Source organism: Manduca sexta, chromosome 22 (assembly GCF_014839805.1).
Source record: "Manduca sexta isolate Smith_Timp_Sample1 chromosome 22, JHU_Msex_v1.0, whole genome shotgun sequence".
NCBI classification, from domain to species: domain Eukaryota; kingdom Metazoa; phylum Arthropoda; class Insecta; order Lepidoptera; family Sphingidae; genus Manduca; species Manduca sexta.
Window position 1 is genome coordinate 2,166,080 of NC_051136.1, and position 18,297 is coordinate 2,184,376.

The window sequence follows — 18,297 nt, forward strand, 5'->3', positions numbered from 1 at the left end:
AAATATAATAAATATTTTGTAAAACGCTCTTTTTACAGTAAACATTATATTAGCAAAATAATTACAGAATACTAGACATTCTTTTGACAACGTCCAGCCAGAGAGAAGAATATAATCATAGAATAGTCGCGCGTGATTACATCTTCTGCCAGCCTGCCCGCGCAGCCGAATACTTCCGGAAACGCCCGATGTCATCGGCTAGGATAGCGGCGCGTAACATCGGCCATCCTGCAAAGTGAATACCAAAGGTATTCACAAAAATAAATTTGAGAAAGCAGAACTGAATCGGATACTTATATTTTAAACATTTTACCAGTAAATCACTAACTATTCCCGATCGATTAACTCTTTTTATAAAAACCAATCAAGTCTTGCTTATCCACAATATCCAACAACTTATCCATTTTGCAATTAACTTTCACGCTATATGTGTATATGATTTATTTTTCGTTAGTACCTAAACCCCGTTTCCTTACTTCATTCCCAGCAACCAAAGACCTTCATTCTATTTACCAAAGTTTACATACAGTTAATGCTGAATACTAGTAGCAATCATAGAATGCTGAGAACCAAACTTAAGTTTAAAAAAAACACCCAGAACAAATAAACCTTTCAAAGCAAAACCTCCAATTAGTAAGACAGCAGCAAATGAAAAGGAATGAGAAGCACAACTAAAGAACTCCATAGAAGTCGCAAAGGAAGTTAACACACAAGATAATATAACACACAATAAGGACTTATCAGCACACGATTCATACATATAAATAAGCATACGCAACATATACCAACTCAATCAAATCAATTAATCAAATGGTTTACGAGTAACACAGCATAAAGGCAAGAAGCGTTAGAAAAGTCATAACTGAAATTAAATAAAATATTTCAAACTAACATGCGGAAGATTGCCATGCTTCCAGATTATAAACACAGAAAAAATGCATTCAAACGACCAGAGGCATTAAGAAAAAGACGGAAAAATACAGATAGCGAAAAGAGATTAGATCCCCAGCATAAAGGATAAAAACGGCATAATAGAAACCACAATACGAGAGTCTTTATCAAAGCTACTAAATGCATCCAAGAATTATACACATGCAGAAATAACAGATCCGACCATTAAAGAACCGGTACCGGAGACAATCTCTGAAAAATAAAAGTAGTCAAATAAAACTCCAGGTGCAGAGAACATCAGCAATGAACTTCTCATCGAGAACAGGGACATTATTAACACCTACACTCACATAGTTATTGACTGAGGTCTTAAGAATAAATTAATTTCAAGTGGACAACAATTACTATTATACGACTACACAAGAAGATTGAAAAGGACATTTTTTTTTATTACTAGCTCTTCTAACCTAATCGATAACATAAGATGTACAGACTCCCAAATTAAAAACGGATACATTAGCAACAGAACTGGGTGCACGACTTTCGAGAAGTGAACTCTACATGCAATAAAAGTAAATTAGGAAACAAGTTACATTGTGTTTGAATTAGTAATAACGAATTAGTTGAAGTCACAAATTAGGGACAGAATTTATTATTCCAAGTTTCTTAATCTGAGGTACTTTACCGCTAAAATACAAATTTCTTGAAGCATATTATTGTGGACTGATACATTCGCCACAAAGGCAAGTGATGACTATATTTGATTCGCCGTGTTGGCAAGTTGAAAGTCACTCTGTTATGGAGACGGTTGCCAGAACGAGAATCAGCAAAATTAAGTTTCATTAACAAAACAGAGTTATCAATGTCAACGTTAACCCATTTTTGTAAAATAAAAAGAATGATATCTGCCATCTCGCGTCTTTATTCAAGAAAACTGATTTTAAATTGAGCAAGTCTAGATTCGTAGCTTTGTAAACTGTGGCAGTGGTTATTCACGTGTGAAAAATTTGTTATAACAGTAAACCAATTGAAAGCGCAGCCTACCCCGTAACTATGAGTCGAATAGTCAGTTAAGCCACGCGTGTCAAAACACTTCCTAAATGGGATATTATTTAAAATATAAGAAACACTAAGAAGACTATAAATCTTAACAGTTTGAATAAATAACTATAGGTCTACAACTTGATGTCAAATATCTATAAAGTCCTCGCTAAAGTGATTCTATATCGCAGGCATAACCAAGACACTGGACCAGATTCAACTAAGAGAACCAGCAGGCTTAACCGTTACCCCAGTGTTTATAAAAAACTGTCACTGGCGATCGAAGCCGATGTGGAGACATGTGATTTACAATTACACTACTCAAGTACAGCGTTAGCTACACGTGTATGTTCCGCTTATATAAACAACCAGCACAGAGAGAACATAGCCAACATGGAATAAAAACAACTACAGCAATTTTCATATGCATTACACAATGTTGGCAACTCATCGGAACCAGGATTTGTACATAATTTTCGGTAATGTCAATTTTACATTCCGTAAATTGGGCTCCTTAATTAGTATCGGTACTGAAGCACACATCCGTCGCTACTTCTACCGAATATGTTTCAACTTTTTTTTTTATTATTATAACACTACTTGTAATTTCTCGCCATATAATAACATATATACAAAATGACAATAACTGAACTCTAAACATACTTTTTTTAACTATTTGATTAAAACATCAGCTTCTAATGACCCACTAAAATCAGAAGACATCCATCTCTGAAGTATCATCATGACATGAATTCCTTGTGCATGTCTGCTCGATAAAACCACGGTTAAAATATTTCTACAACTCAACAGGTTAACAGAAAATAACTTATCATAAGCAGTATAATAGATGTCAGTCGTAAGGTTTGATCTGATATTTTACTTTTTTTTTGTTCATAATGTTATTACCAACAATAAACCACCACCACCATGGTACACTTCAAAATTGCAAGAATACTCAAAGACAAATACAAATGTTTTTGCAATCTCAGATTACCATTCCCACTGTTTATCAAAAAAATTGAGCGAAGGTTAACCAACCAAGCTTAGTGTTACAGCTATTACGACAACACAATCCAGTATACCATTTCAGAGTCACCATATTGTACCCTTATTTATTCGCAGAAATATTGCTTACATATTGTACCTTATTAGTATACTTAGAGAGCATCAATTGTTCAGAGCCATTGCGTAAGTGCTATATAAGAATACCAAACATTTCAATTAATAAGCCAGTGCTTTTCAATTTATCCCGAGTCCAAGTACAGACAGAATAGTTTTTTTATCATGCTCCAAACCAGATCAGTGAGGGTATCTGGAACAGAAGATATGTATGTTATATTATATTATTATATTACATTTCTAAACAACAACGTTTGCTCTGTCTTATTTTCTTTACTATGTTTTCCTAAATTGCATTTATACATCAACATAGTTGACTGGATTTTGGAACCTCGTATACCACAAATCACATAATATTGTACTCCTGCCGTATATTGTAGCTTAATCTCTTTATGTCAGACTGTAAGCTTTCCATGTAAGATTAATGAATTCACAGATATTATATATAGTTTATAATTAAATATAAACAATAAACCAGAAACAGAAATAGAAAAACAGAAAAGAAATTAAGTAAAACAGAATTAATGAAGCAGATCAGTAAAATAAAGCAGTCAAATCAGACAGAGTATGTTCTGACGTTGTGTTACCAGGTGTCTCGATGTGCGCGGAATATCCCGGTTATCAGAGTTCTGGAGACGCGTCCCGATTTGCGACTGATTGGGACATAAAATGTCCCGAAAATCAATAAATTTATCAAAAGACATTATTATCAAAAAAATAAACAACACATCACATCACTAGCCCTGTAGGTATAGTTTTATTTTGTTCTGTTGTTTAGAGACGCAACTGTACCGTGATCTATAATTCGATGTTAAAACAGAAATTGCAATGAAAACAAACATTAGCATGACTTGCAGTATTTTTTTTTTGTTTTGTCTTTCGACCTTCAACCTGGATTCCGATTTGTTTACCTGTTGCCCGATTTCAAACAAATAGGGCCTAGTAACACTAATCAGAATGCTCATGGCTACAGACAGAATATGATCAGAAGGCTCATGACCACAGACAGAATATGATCAGAATGCTCATGGTTACAGACAGAATATGATCAGAATGGTCATGGCTACAGACAGAATATGATCAGAATGGTCATGGCTGCAGATAGAATATTATCAAAAGGCTCACGGCCACAGACAGATCAGATTAAATAAAATAAACAGTTACGCACGTTCGCATTGTCAGCCTGAAGTGTTGCGCCACCGATTTGACTTCACATGACTCCAGTCATTCCTGTCTCCAATGATTTAGTTTCTAAGAAAACACCCTCTCCAGTGAGCCAAGCAGCCGGCATAACGAAGTTTTTGTTATGAATGTCGTGAATCGTACTAATGTGCAGACATCAATTCCATATGAATTCCCAACATATTTATTTCAACAGACGTTGACGTTGCCATGGTAACTAAAAATCTGAGAATCTGGTAATTTTAATTTTGGCATTCAATGATTCATCACAGATTTATTCCGATAGTTCTCTTCACATTCGAATTCAATGTAACTTCAAATTATCATTTGTATAATCCCACTTCTGAATGTAAAACGCTCTTTTTACAGTAAACATTATATTAGCAAAATAATTACAGAATACAATTTTAGACATTCTTTTGACAACGTCCAGCCAGAGAGAATAATCATAGAATAGTCGCCGCGTGACATATCTTCTCTTCTGCCAGCCTGCCCGCGCAGCCGAATACTTCCGGAAACACCCGATGTCATCGGCTAGGATAGCGGCGCGTAACAATTTAATTGTACTTTTGAATATATAATTTTTACTCATGTCAATGCTTGACAAGCTTACAACAGTACACTGCGATCAACTCAAACCAAAATAAATTACAAGAATAAACCAAACAAGTTTATTGATACAAATATAATAATAAATAAATGTAGTACAAAATTATGAGCTGTCATCGTCGGAGGAGTAAAGCGCCTCACGTGGGTTGAGCAGACGCGGCCGGGCCACCAGCGTGTCGGCCGAACTCGTCGCGCTGCCGCACGGGCTGCTCTTGTCCGACACGCTCTGGGGAGATAAGTAAATACCCATGGTTAAACAAACCACTTTAGGTAGTCCTTTGTTGAAGCTGATTGAGGAAGAAGGAGAAGGATAGAGCTAAGAAATTTATTAGATAAAATTGAATTTTTACCCAATTGTCTCGCATTTTTAGTTAAATTGTAATTGCAACATACTTTCTTATACTTCTTCTGCGCCGCAATCATTTCTTCTAAAATGCGTTCGTCGTGTGAATTTTTGGTGTCTCCCATATATCTCTCAATCATTTCCGGTTTCTGAAACAATCGTACTTAATTATTTAATAATATAAGAGAACTAGTTATGAACTCCCCTTGTGATTTGCAACCTTATCAGTGTGAATATTTGAAACGACAGTTTCATGTATTCAAAAATGTTTAACACTGATCTTCAGCTCTTCTTTATAATCAAATGTGGCATATATTTGTTCTGAACAAAAGAGTACCTTATCCTTTCCGCCACTTATTTTAGCCGACATTGTGGCGTAATGATTCTATGTCAAATCTTGCACCACTTTCAATTATGCTATCACCATCACGAATCTCACCATCTCCACATTGTCCCTCGTCCTCTGCGTGTCTCCGAGCAAGTGGGCCGACTTGGTGGTCTTGTTGACCTTGACATTCTCTGTGACCTTGGCGTGTGTACTCTGAGCCTTCTTCGGCACCATGCTGACTCTGTCGCTTGTTTCGAACTCGTCCATCTCAGACACTTCCGTTATCGCTTCTGGTTGCTTCTGTTCTGGTTCTTTCTTTTCGTCGAGACATTGGCTGCAAGATAATGTGAATTGTATTATTGTGGCATAGGATTACTGATTTGGGATATTCTAACAGTGCTTTAAGTATACTATGCTAAACCTAAACCCTTCAATTTTGTCCCCAAATGGATAGTTACTGTACACATGGTAAAAAGCCTGCAGTAAATTTTGTGATCTTCAAAGGATTTATCGTCTCTCAATACTCGACATTATATTTGTATTTCGTACTTATTTCCCTTTTGTTTAATTTGTTATTTTAAGATTAAAAAGCTGGACAAAAAAGTATTCGGCATAATTTATATTAATGTTTAAAACATCTCCTTACCCTTGACACTGATTGTTCTTAATAAACGCGTAAATATCCTTGAAAGCTTGCTGTATGTACGATAAGGTGTTCTGATCTATTGGAACTGAGCTGGTAGATCCGGAGCTGCTCGATAGATCTCCGGACCGAGAGCTCGCTTGGAACGATTGTTCTGAACCTAGAGATAATGAGTTTTCAAGATGTATCAGGAGATGATAATTTGAGTTACTTTCGGAAACGACTCGAAGGATTTGAATACAGATTTGGCTGTGATTGTTAACGAAACTCTAAGAAACCTTTAGCTTTCCAACTGTAACACTATATACTGTCCCACTGCTGGGCACGGGCCTCCTCTAACTACTGAGAGGGATTAAGGCCTTAGTCCACCACGCTGGCCTAATGCGGATTGGTAGACTTCACACACTCTCAAAATTCCTATAGATTAACTTAGATTCAACTGTAATTATATGGTCAAAAATAGAAAGTAAAATGAATACTCAATCCAAAAGCAAACAGACGTATTTTATAAAATCCATACAATTGTTCCTATAAAGTTCCCTCATACCCGATGACGTGGCTCCGTTCGCCCACAATCTGATCTGCTGTTGTTTTAACTCCCTCATCTGGTCCACTAACTGCAAGTTTAACTCTTCCAGCTGCTGTCTGTGCGATATCTCCTCTTGGAGTTGCTCTTCTAGTATCTCTGTATACTCTCTAAAAATATATTGAGACGTGACAAATCTTTCTTCTATCATCTTTTAAAAATACTTTAAATTACAAATGACTTCTAACCAGTTCACGTCCCACCAATGAATTATTATTTATGGTGATATAAAACATAAAAATAAATTTCACATAAAATACATTAATGACTCGAAGACGGAATTGACAATAGTTTTGGCAGATGTAAAGATGATTTCTTTACTAGCCAATTCTGGCCAAAGAGTTTAGTATATGGAAAAGTATTATTGCAAACTCTTTTCAAAAAATATTTCAAACTCTTTTCACAAATTTAGTAATAAAACCTCGATAAAGGCGCTGTCCCTTCAGGTGGGAAAAATATAGAATCGGTAAGTATATATTTTTTTGGATCTATTTTATTGTTTTAGACACAGCACGCAGTTGTTATTAAATATTGACTCAACTGACTACACTCAGGGCGACACGACGACACTACAGGGCTTAACTGGCTTTTGATTCTTGGTTATTGATGACTGTTCTTAAGGGTTTATAAAGGCAAGGAAATAGATTCAAATATATACTCACTTATCTTTCTTCACCACGTTAGCTTTGTTCACATATTTTGTGGGCACATTTTTAGTGACTACAACTCGGTCCTTTATTAATCCATTCCTACAAAAACAGTGTAAATGTATTGCTCAGAAATGAAGTCATCCTTACAAATATTGGTCGTTAAAAAAAAAATGATTTTTTTGAGCGACCAATATTTATAATCATATAAGCTCGAATAAAAACTGATACATCACAGAACTCCAGCGCTCATAAATAAAGAAATGATCACGTCACTTACTTGGATGCAGAAGTTTTAACCAATCTGCCGTCACTTGAACACCCACTCACGTTCCCCAACCACGAGTACTATAACAAAGGATATTGCAACATCTTTTATAACACGGTTTTTTTTTGTTAGCCTGACTAGGGTCGACTTATATAAAAACACCGGACTTTTGGGTGAGCGCTTTAATCACTCGCAACCCTTGGAAATTAAACGACCATGCTGAGGGGAACCCACTAACGGTTTACGAACCTCGGCTCTTGGTCATTGGGAGAGGATGAGACATCAACGATTAGGGATATTGCTACAGTCGAGCTATAGGAAGATATTCAATACTTACAGAGCTTAGAAAGAGTGACGAAGAGACTTTTTTTTTCAAAAGAAGAAGAAGCTTTAGAAAGAGAAATTAGGATAGTTTCTTTCCTTAACTTCTTCCGTAGAGTATCGTTTATCACTCACATCTATTTAGGGATATGTCCCTGATTTATTCTCTATCATACCCCGATGTGCATTACAAAGGCTTATTCTCTATAACAGCGTATACTGGTCATACATGGCCATGTTATGTTATCTTCGTCATAGAGAAAAAGGCTCCTGCCCAGTAATGTACAGAATTTGAAAGTATCACAAGCTAATATCATAGCTCAGGACGCTTACCTGTCCTCCAATACCTCTTTCATTTTCCCTCAGCGCAGACCTCACTTTCGACAGTGATTCGCTTAAGATATCAGCGTTATGCCTTAAGTCCAATACCACAAGGGTGGTGTTCGATTGCATCATTTGTAGTACAGCCTCCGAGCTCTGTTCCGTTAGACCGCAATTTTGCAGGTCCAGTGCTAGAAAAAGTTTAATACTAATTAAGTGTTTCTTGACGGCAGAAATTGACAAAGTGGGGTTACCTTACCTACACTACTAAATACATTCTCGCATACAAAACACTAACTAGGCAGTTGGACCTAGTCATGCATAGGTTTTACAAAGGGTGTGTATCTTTTTTATTTGGCCAAAAATGGCTGTCTTGGTTTCATTTCTGCCCTCACTTACGGAGACAAAGGCATCATGTGTCTTCTGTCTATATCTTCTCTAGCAACAGTGGCGTAGCTAACAAGGTAGAGGGGCCGGTGGTCCGTAGACCTGGGCTGATATAAAATAGGCAGCGGCAGGAAAACTTTCAATCAGCCCTTAAAGATATAAATACATAACTCACCCTTAATCCACAAGTCATCAGCCAGCACCTCTAGCAGCTTGGTAACTCCATTGTCTCCCAACTGAAGGTTGCCACAGAGCGTGATCCGCCTCAGGCCCGCCATAGTGTCCAGCTCTGGCAACCGGTAACGCAACGTGTGCACCCAGTTCTCGCTGTAGCGGTGGATTTTTTGATACTGAAACCGATTTTTTACTACAAAACTAGGCATTTACCACGTGATGACTGAAAATGTTGAGACGCTAAAGGATAGTCATACAAAATGGAGATTTAATTTGGATGACTCAATTACTACAAAGTAAAGAAATTGATAACATCAGGAATCAGGAACGCAGAATGCAAGAGCCAATATTGCAGCAGCAAAATTCATAAAGCAATTCCACGTATTATCTTCTATAGTTGATGATTCTTCTATTTAACTACAATCTTAATTGAATAACAAAGATGTTAAAGAGGCATTTCGATGACTATCTTAACTAAACACCAAAAAATTTGAATGCAATATCATGACAGGTACCTTAACTAAGTCAGCAATATAACTAGCACCAACAGGAGTGATATCACAACCTGTCAGGTCTAAAGTGAGTATGTTGGGCAGGCAACGGACAGCCTTGCAGACTGCCAGACACCCAGCGTCGCCGAGCAAGCACCGCGGCAGGTACAGGTGTTGCAAAGAGTTGTTGGCTAGAAGCGCCTGAAAAAAATATTCTATAACTCCAGTAACGACCTGAGCCACTTGTTTATTTTCACCGGTGGTAGATCTCTTATATGTGAGAGTCCGCCTGGGTAGGTACTACCGCACTGTCTATTTCTGCCCCCAAGCAGCAGTGTGTAGTCACTGTTGTTTTCCGGTTTGAAAGACATTGTAGCTAGTGCAACTACTGGACATAATAAGACTTAACACCTCATTTCTCAAGATGGCGAGCGCAGTACAAAACAATACTTCGTATTTCTAGGTGTTGGATGATGTTATTACTGTTTATGCGCGGTCGTATCACTTACCATCGGGCGAACGGCAAACTCGTCTCGTCATACAAAGCAATAAAAAAATGTAACTAAGTATATTTTACTGGTGCAATTTCATGCGACGCTTAAACAAACTTACGAGCTTCAAAAAAGCTTGGACTTCATTACTATATGAAAAGCGGTGCAACAGCCGCAGGAATGCGGGATTACGGAAACTCAATGCAAGGTTTCAAGTATTGATACCGAAGTATGCTCAACATTGATGTAAACCCTGCACCAGAGAGTGGAGGGAAATTGAAAACTTACTCGTATCTACCATCAAGGCACATTTAATTTCTCACAATCTCTAATAATAAAACTCGCCTCACAAAAAGGATTCAAATACGGTATCTTGAGCGGCAGCCCTTCGAGCAGTATGGAAGTGAGCAGCGTGGTGTTGGACAGCAGCTGTGAGATAGCCTCCATCAGGTTGGTGAGCATGAAGTTCGTCAGGATCACGGCGCGTTTGTTCACGGTCTTTGCGAGACGCTCGCAGTCTATGTGCTCTAGAACTGATGGGGAATAGGAGCACGTAATTTCTTTTTTTTTACAGAAAAAAAAATGAACTCCTTCTTTGAAATGTCTATGGGGTGTGGTACATGCTATTCAATTACACGGCATACAATAATTTATTGTAAAGGAAAAGTATATGAAATTAAAGAATACATTATTTTTTCATTTCTTAAGTTTTCTAAATAGTAGCCCGACAGTATTATTCCGTTAAAAATCTACTTTTGCCGAGATTAAAGTTGGTTTCCATGTATGTTTATAAATTTTAAATACCCTCCTTTTAAAAGTGACAATCTGCCAGTAGCAATACCTGGCTACCTGCTTTTTACTTTCCCTTTGTATGTGGTAAATACCAGTGGCGAGGCGTCCATACAACCAGATTCCTAGCGGCTTCCCTTTTAAATATACTTATGTTTGTCTGATTTTTTTGTTTTCTGTTAAATTGGCCGCGATATGTAAAGTAAGATATTATTTTTGCTTTGGGTTACCTTTTGAAAAATTTCATCGTTTGCCACTAGTAAATACAGCACTAAAATTCATACCCGTTTTAACTTGCTGTCTGCACCTAATGGACACTGAATGTAAACTCAGATCGCAACTGAGAGCGTTCAGGATAGGCGGCCAGTCCGCGTACTTGATCCTATCCACGCAGAAATCCAACACCTTGCCGTTAGCAGACGGTAGGACATTGTTCAATGGCGTGAGATTCTGCAGTTTACAACACTTCACATAACACTGGTGGAAAATGCGACTGCTCTTTGGTTCCACGCCTTTCCCGACCATATTTTATAACGCTTAGACGTCCAGATAAAAAGACGAGGAAGCGCGTTTCCGCGGATGAAAAAAAATATTTAACGTATAAAATTCCGATAATTGAATAGTAGCTAAAAAATATTGACTGCTTTTTGAAATTCGATCTTTATTGACATTGACTGATGGATATTTTTTTCTTGTGTTTCAAAGTGGCCAGTATTTTTTATTTAATAAAAAGGTATAATATTGTTTTACAAAGAAATTATATTCCTAAGTTTGTTTCTATTTGTATTTGATAGACTTAGTTATATAAGTAACTGGGTCCTTAATAGGAAGGTACTTTGTGTAATACAAACGAGAAAAATAATGTTGAATCTTTTATTAAAAAATATTTGTGACAATATTCAAACAATAGATATATACTTTCACAACATAAGCCTGTCATAACAATTTAACATCGAAATATCGACACTTTTAATACCAAACTTCAACAGAAACAGACTCATTGCTGTAAATGACTAACTAAGAATATTTGCAAACTTTTAATACACACCAAATTGGCAAACTTTAGATCGTAGCGTCAAGCGTGAGACTCAAACTAAGTTTAGACTAGCAAGTTCTTGCAGCAATATATTGCGCAAGATCTTCTAGATGCGTTTACACTAGCAGTAATATATAAAAAATTCTATACATGAGACTTGAGGCAAGTTCTACATATTCCAAAAGTTGCAGAAGACTGCTTGCCGTGACCGTTTATACGGTACAAATCGCTTGCGCAATACAACTTCTGCAAGTTTTCTTGCTAGTTTATATCCCGTTTAACGCCCTTTTACCACTTATGCTCGTCAAACGCGTGACGCCATGATCAAAAGCAAATTTTAACATAAATAACAAACAATACTTGTAATTTATTTTTTTTGGCACTGGAACTATTTCACTGTCAGCCAAAAAAAAATATTAAAAATTACATTCTTTTCTACATACTATATGTTCCGCCAACAGGGTTAAAAAGATAAATAAATGGTTAAATTATCGTGGTAATGTAAGGTACGTTTGGTCCAACCAATAAGAGAGCATCAACAGAGATATCATTTGCGCCCAAAATCGTAATAATTTTTCTGAATTTTTATCGATATTATAATCGATAATGTATGACACTAATTATACGCCTGCAAATAATTATGGCATTGTTTTATCTCCATTGCGACGAATGTTACAACTAATGATCATGTCAATTAAGTTTTTGTTTTTCTTTAACTTTTTTATCGTGGTTAATGGCCTGAACCGTCAAAAACACGTTAATCTTTGAATGACTGATTCTAAAACAGTAAAAAACATATTTTCACAATGTAAGAACCGGTAGACAAATTTTAAATAGTATTTAATAAAAAATATATAACCTTTAAAAATTGTCATTTAAAAATATCACTTTTTTATTGCCTACAATAAATCTAAAGTACACACACCGTCACCTATTTATCGTTGTTTTGTTAAGTTTTCATAATCCGACTTTTAAGCATACAACGTGCCATTAAAGTTAATAATCTCGAAATGAAGGCTGACTTGCACAACCACTCACTAAATATAATTAACTCTAAATATATTTTAATAATAATGCTGTCTTCCTCAACCCTTAATGAATGAATGACAGCACGAACTTTTAAATGTGTTTAGCGCTAAACATTTTTAGTCAGTCGTTGTGCAAGCCAGTCTAAGTTATGGTAAAACGTTTCATATAATCGATTTTTTTACTAGTAATTTATGTTGTAACATGCTATAAATGTATTTTGCTTTAGTCACAGTCATGCTCTGCCATAACTTCATCAGAAACTATAAATTGGAAATATTTTTAAAAAGTTTAGACAAGTGACAACTATGGAGTGCACATAAACAATTTTCTTTTGAAATTGCAAAAAAATAACGGGTTCAAAAATACCACGTATCGATTATATCGTATATTTTATTAATTTCAAATATTCAGTAAGACACAGGTACTCAGTCAGTGGTGTAGCCAAACTATCGATATTCACTCAACATCGATATAACAAATAACATCCACCGTCAGTTGTTAGTTATAAAAATACTTATATTAATTTTAAAATTGCATTTTCTATCACAAGTTTAGCCTAATCAAAGGATTTTCGACTCTATCGACAATACCAATACTACTGGCGTATCAGACTATCTTAGTCCATTACAAGACATATGACAATTCGCTACTGAATTCAAATTCTATTTTTTCTTAGAGATTTATCGATAACCTCTATTATATAAAAATCGATAAACCTTCTCAACTCATTACGTATCGAACTTTAGTTGACAAATAACATCGATTCAGCAGCGATTGCATTTCGATTAACCCCACATCGATATCGATAAAACCTATCTCAATAAGAGCCGTGTGTTATTCGGCGTAAGTGACGTAGCTAGCGTTGAACGACGTTTTTCTATCAGACTCTGGCTGTTCGGCTTCGCTTTCGGAGTTCGATTCGGTTTGCCGATTCACCCATTCGCTTTCGGGATCGGAGAATATGTTGCGGTCAGCTAGAGCATCGTCATCCATCGCGTCCATATCGAGGTCATCTGAAATAAAAAGTTTAATATTAACTATTTTATTATCAATGTCTTTGTCGATATAGATATTGGTTTTTTTATATCATCCCGCAGTCTGGAATTATGTACCTAAGGTAAAGGACAATAGATCCATCTCTTTATAACTACGATATAACACAGAAATGTGGGTGTCCTCCAAAAGGTGAAATAACATGATGCCATCATTATCCATAATATGAAGGCCGCGGCTATTTTTTTATACTCGCGCGGCAAAGTAACCCCACTAGACCTGATAGTAAGTGTAGTGGGGTCCAATAGAATGTCGACTGACGAGAGATGATTAGTCCTTGGTAGTCGACAAAATTATGCCGGCCTATTGGACCCGGATATACACAGATTGATCCCGGAACGCGACACACTTACGTGGGCCACTATAGCGGATACACTTACATGTATCTCTAACTTTTTTATTATGTCTACAAAATTCTTGTATACATCTCACTTAAAATTTAGTAGCATTTCATTAGCCAGAGAGTAACAATGGGAACACACCATTACCAGAGAGCAGTTCCGCGGACCAGTCATTGTCGAACTCCAGTTGTTTGTTGACGTCTCTCTCCGTCGGCGACTGCACGGCGTCTGTATCCGCATCCGTCACGTCGTATATTTCCGTCATTTTCATCTGGAACAATATTTTTAATTAGTCAAGTAGCCGTCTACTGTATAGGTAATATATTGTATTATTTCACATGTTTGGGGATTTTATAAATTTTTGTTTGGGGTTTGAAGTTGAATTATTATGATAATTCCATTATTACGATATACACAAATAATCTACTCAGGAATAAAACTAGAATTGATGTAGTAGTCTATTGATCCTGTGATCAATTTGGTACCAAAAGAAGTAAAATAAATCAGCTGGTTGTAATAGGTTTGGGGATATAAGACGTTAACGGGACATAATTATTTTTACCGCATTTAACTGTTAGACGGTATAAAACTTTAATGTTCATATTTAACAAGACGTCTTTTATTACGAACTTTGTAAGAACGGATCTCATAAATTGGGACAATGTTAGGAAAACTAGAAAGATTTTTTATAACTTTCTGCCCGCCTCTCTTTCCACATCTACCGGATTTAATCGTGTCATCATAATAATATAAATAAATAACATCAGGCGAAGGATCCATATAGACCGATTTCTACCGACTTCTTTCGTAATTTATTTAAAATCTAATAATTATTAAAACAATTTGTAAATTTGTAAATCGCATTTATGCATATTAGTACCAAATGTTGTGTCGAGTTACTTTTCAGAAAAATTCACTCTGCTATTGAATAACATATAAATATGTAAAAAAAAAACAAGACGCAATTGCGATACAGCGCCGAATTAACGCACAACCATTTAACATTTAACCCCGCTGCACTTTTACTCGTATATATCTATAGTTGGGGTGTTTACTATCTTTGTACGAATAACAAATTGTGACGTCATACTAATTTACGCCTTGACTCTACGAGTAGTTGACCTGTTGCACTTTCTGCATTATCTTTGAAAACATTAAAAATTATAAATACATACTGCAAGGCACGTGACGTCATTCGTTGCGAAACGATTTTTGTACGATAACACAACGAATAAGACGTATCTAAAGTAAAACAAAACAGGAAATCACAGATTTCTACAGATTTTTGCATAACGGAATTACAGAGTAATATGAAACGTAAGATTATGCAACACATGTGGTAGACAGACATGCTAGTCACCTTTTTTGTCTCTTTTGGTGTGCGGGTATGTTCTTCAGTTGACAAACTTTAAAGTTTGCCAATATATTTGTTTTTCAGAACTCCTAATGTTTTTAAATAATAAATAATTGTATTAATTATTGTTTTAGGAAAATATTGCGACTGGTACGCGTAACAGTGCTAGACGTAGTGCTTTTGGGTAGAAAAGGTGGACGTCGCATCCGAATGAATTTCTGTCTCTTTAAAGGGCACTCTGATGATCTAACTTGCAGTATTAATTATAATCTAAGCTTAATTTATTTTTAATAGTTCTTTTCCTTAGAATCAAAATTTTCTTAAGGATTTTATATGATTATAAAATTACGAATTTAACATCCAATACCAAGAGTTCTTAGAAAAACTATGATTTATCTTTCCTATTACTGCCCTTACAATGATTTACTATTTGTAATTTCGAAATCAGAAATATTATCAAATAAGGCCGTCCTTTACTCAAGTCCACCGCCAAAAATAATCAAATAAAGTCCGCATCCTACGGCGATAACCCCGCGAAATGAGAAAAACACGCGGATGACCCGCGGGCAGCGTGCGCGCGCCCTTACATCGTGCGATGTACGTCACTTGATAACAAGGGTCAAGTTTTATAACACTTGCCAAGGGAAAGTGCGGCACTGCTAGATACTAGGCGATATTTAGTGGAAGTCGCATTCAAAGGAAAGTTTAAACATAGATAAGGTAGGAATTACGTCAGATGATTTGGTTGTTAGAGCCCGTTAGAAATAATTTTAAAACGTACTATAGACTTATTTCCTATGTTTCCGCGAGTGTTAAGTATCGATACATCTTGACTTCGGATTTTATCGCGGTTTTATATATTTAAACTTTCGTTTCGAAGACTTTGCAGCCTTCGTGATCACGGGGCGGCCGGTCAGCCGTAAGTAACATCTGCTTGACTGGAGATCTTTCGCTTCCAGAGATGATCGCAACCATCTGTCCCGCTACAGTTGCGACTACCTATACTTCGCTACAAATTATTTCCTACCAAAATATGTCTACCGGCACTGACACCGTACTACGAAGCATCTTACGACATTGTAAAATCTATTCCAGAAATGTACAGCAGTGGCGAAGGGTCCGTATAACCTAATTCCTACCGGCTTCCCTTTCGTAATTTATGTTAAATCTTAATAGAACTATTTCCAGACCGCATTTATGCATACTATTAAAACATATAAGCTGTGTCGGGCAGTGGCGAAGGGTGAAGTTTTCCGAAAGAGAACCCGACACAACATATAAGTACTAAAATGCGATCTGCAAATCGTTCTAATGATAATTAGTTTTTACATAAATTGCAAAAGGGTAGCCGGAATCAGGTTACATGCACCCTTAGCCACTGGTGTCAGTTTCCCTATCGGAAAACTTCATCCATCGCCACTGATGTACAGCAGAAGCGAAGGGTTTATATTATAATCCGATTCCTGTCGGCTTCACTTTTGTAATTTACCTAAAATTTAATTATCAGAACAATTACCTACGTATTATGTTGTGTCAGGTTTCTTCTTGGGAAACATCATCATTCGCCACTGATATACAGTGCAACAAACTGAAGGAACAAGCTCACCTTATTCTCACCGTCCAGGTAGTAGTAGGCGAGGAGTGCGTCGTGATGAGAGGTCACGTTCAGGATCTGTTCGAACGTGTCCGAGTCGTCATACGTTATTCGCATGTCGCCGTATGTCACGCGGTATTCGCTTGCACGTCTGGAACGAAACAAATTGAGATACTAAAAAATTTATTATATTTTTTGTAGTCTATTTTAGAACATAAAAAGAGATACAGTATTCAGCTGATACTCAGTACTCGGCAGTATATATTATATCTTGAGATATGAGAAGACACAATATACACCGGAAAATATCATTAGAAAAAAATTTGATGATAGCTTAGACAATTTAGAGAGTTGTCTCTGTCACCAATAATTAGGTGACATTTTGAGCTGACTTGCCGATTATTTCTATAGTTCATTTAGATAGATATTTTAATAATTAGTTTCTTTAAACATAAAACAGGTCAAAGTCAAAGTCTTGGTTGAATAATTGGCGTGATGTTCAAACCTATTAGATACAAAGGTTTTGAACCGTTCTTATATTTATCATAGATAGTTATATCCAAAAGTAATTATGGAACATATGACAAAAATATTTTAAGTAACAAATTCATTAAAAATATTTAATTCATCTTATTTTATTAAATAATAAAGTTTTTATAATTAAATTATCAACATAACTTATCAAACATGCGGCCAACTGTTAAAACAGTAGATTAAAGTGTCCTGCATAATGTATAAAGCTTAAAACCTTGTGTTCAGTAAACAAAATACAATGGCAAACAGCGAAAATAATGTCCCGACTATGATAATATTTTACGAAACTGAGTAAAACGTGCCTGACGGTAAGCATTTCCCAAACGTATTTCCAAAGCGGATATTTAACAATTACGTGTAATTAAATATGCATTGGCTTTGTAAATAGATGTGGTATGTGTTTCAAGGCTACTACCATCGATATATATGGCAATTAATACTAAGTACATATTTTAATTTTGAAAAATTGTATAAGTGGTTTCTACACGACACTGAAATAAAACTATTTTACAGATTTTATCTCGGTTTTTTATATTATTGTTTTTACGACGTTTCGAAGACTGCAGCCTTCATCGTCACGGGGGAACTGAGGTGTTGGTCATCCGAAAAGTCAAAGTTACAATATCTACCTACATTTTCATTACATTACAGTGTAAATAAAATAGTTTTATTTCAATGTCGAACATTTGCGTAGACATTAGATATCATTATGTTCTATACGAGTT

At 36.0% G+C, this 18,297-nt stretch overlaps 1 protein-coding gene across 1 annotated transcript in view; it reads right to left on the reverse strand.

Moving 5' to 3' along the window:
- Positions 1 to 4,890: 4,890 nt before the first annotated feature.
- LOC115452924 overlaps positions 4,891 to 18,297 on the reverse strand; it is a 34,376-nt gene continuing 20,969 nt past the window's right edge. The window contains exons 7-20 of the mRNA XM_037441629.1: positions 17,051 to 17,189; positions 14,232 to 14,361; positions 13,569 to 13,709; positions 10,188 to 10,375; positions 9,376 to 9,552; positions 8,862 to 9,036; positions 8,312 to 8,490; positions 7,670 to 7,737; positions 7,405 to 7,491; positions 6,704 to 6,852; positions 6,160 to 6,316; positions 5,625 to 5,847; positions 5,236 to 5,334; positions 4,891 to 5,068 (exon numbers count right to left, since the gene is read on the reverse strand). Of these exons, the coding sequence (XP_037297526.1) occupies positions 4,946 to 5,068; positions 5,236 to 5,334; positions 5,625 to 5,847; positions 6,160 to 6,316; positions 6,704 to 6,852; positions 7,405 to 7,491; positions 7,670 to 7,737; positions 8,312 to 8,490; positions 8,862 to 9,036; positions 9,376 to 9,552; positions 10,188 to 10,375; positions 13,569 to 13,709; positions 14,232 to 14,361; positions 17,051 to 17,189 (2,035 nt within the window). The 3' untranslated portion in view covers positions 4,891 to 4,945. The remainder of the gene's footprint in view (positions 5,069 to 5,235; positions 5,335 to 5,624; positions 5,848 to 6,159; positions 6,317 to 6,703; positions 6,853 to 7,404; positions 7,492 to 7,669; positions 7,738 to 8,311; positions 8,491 to 8,861; positions 9,037 to 9,375; positions 9,553 to 10,187; positions 10,376 to 13,568; positions 13,710 to 14,231; positions 14,362 to 17,050; positions 17,190 to 18,297) is intronic.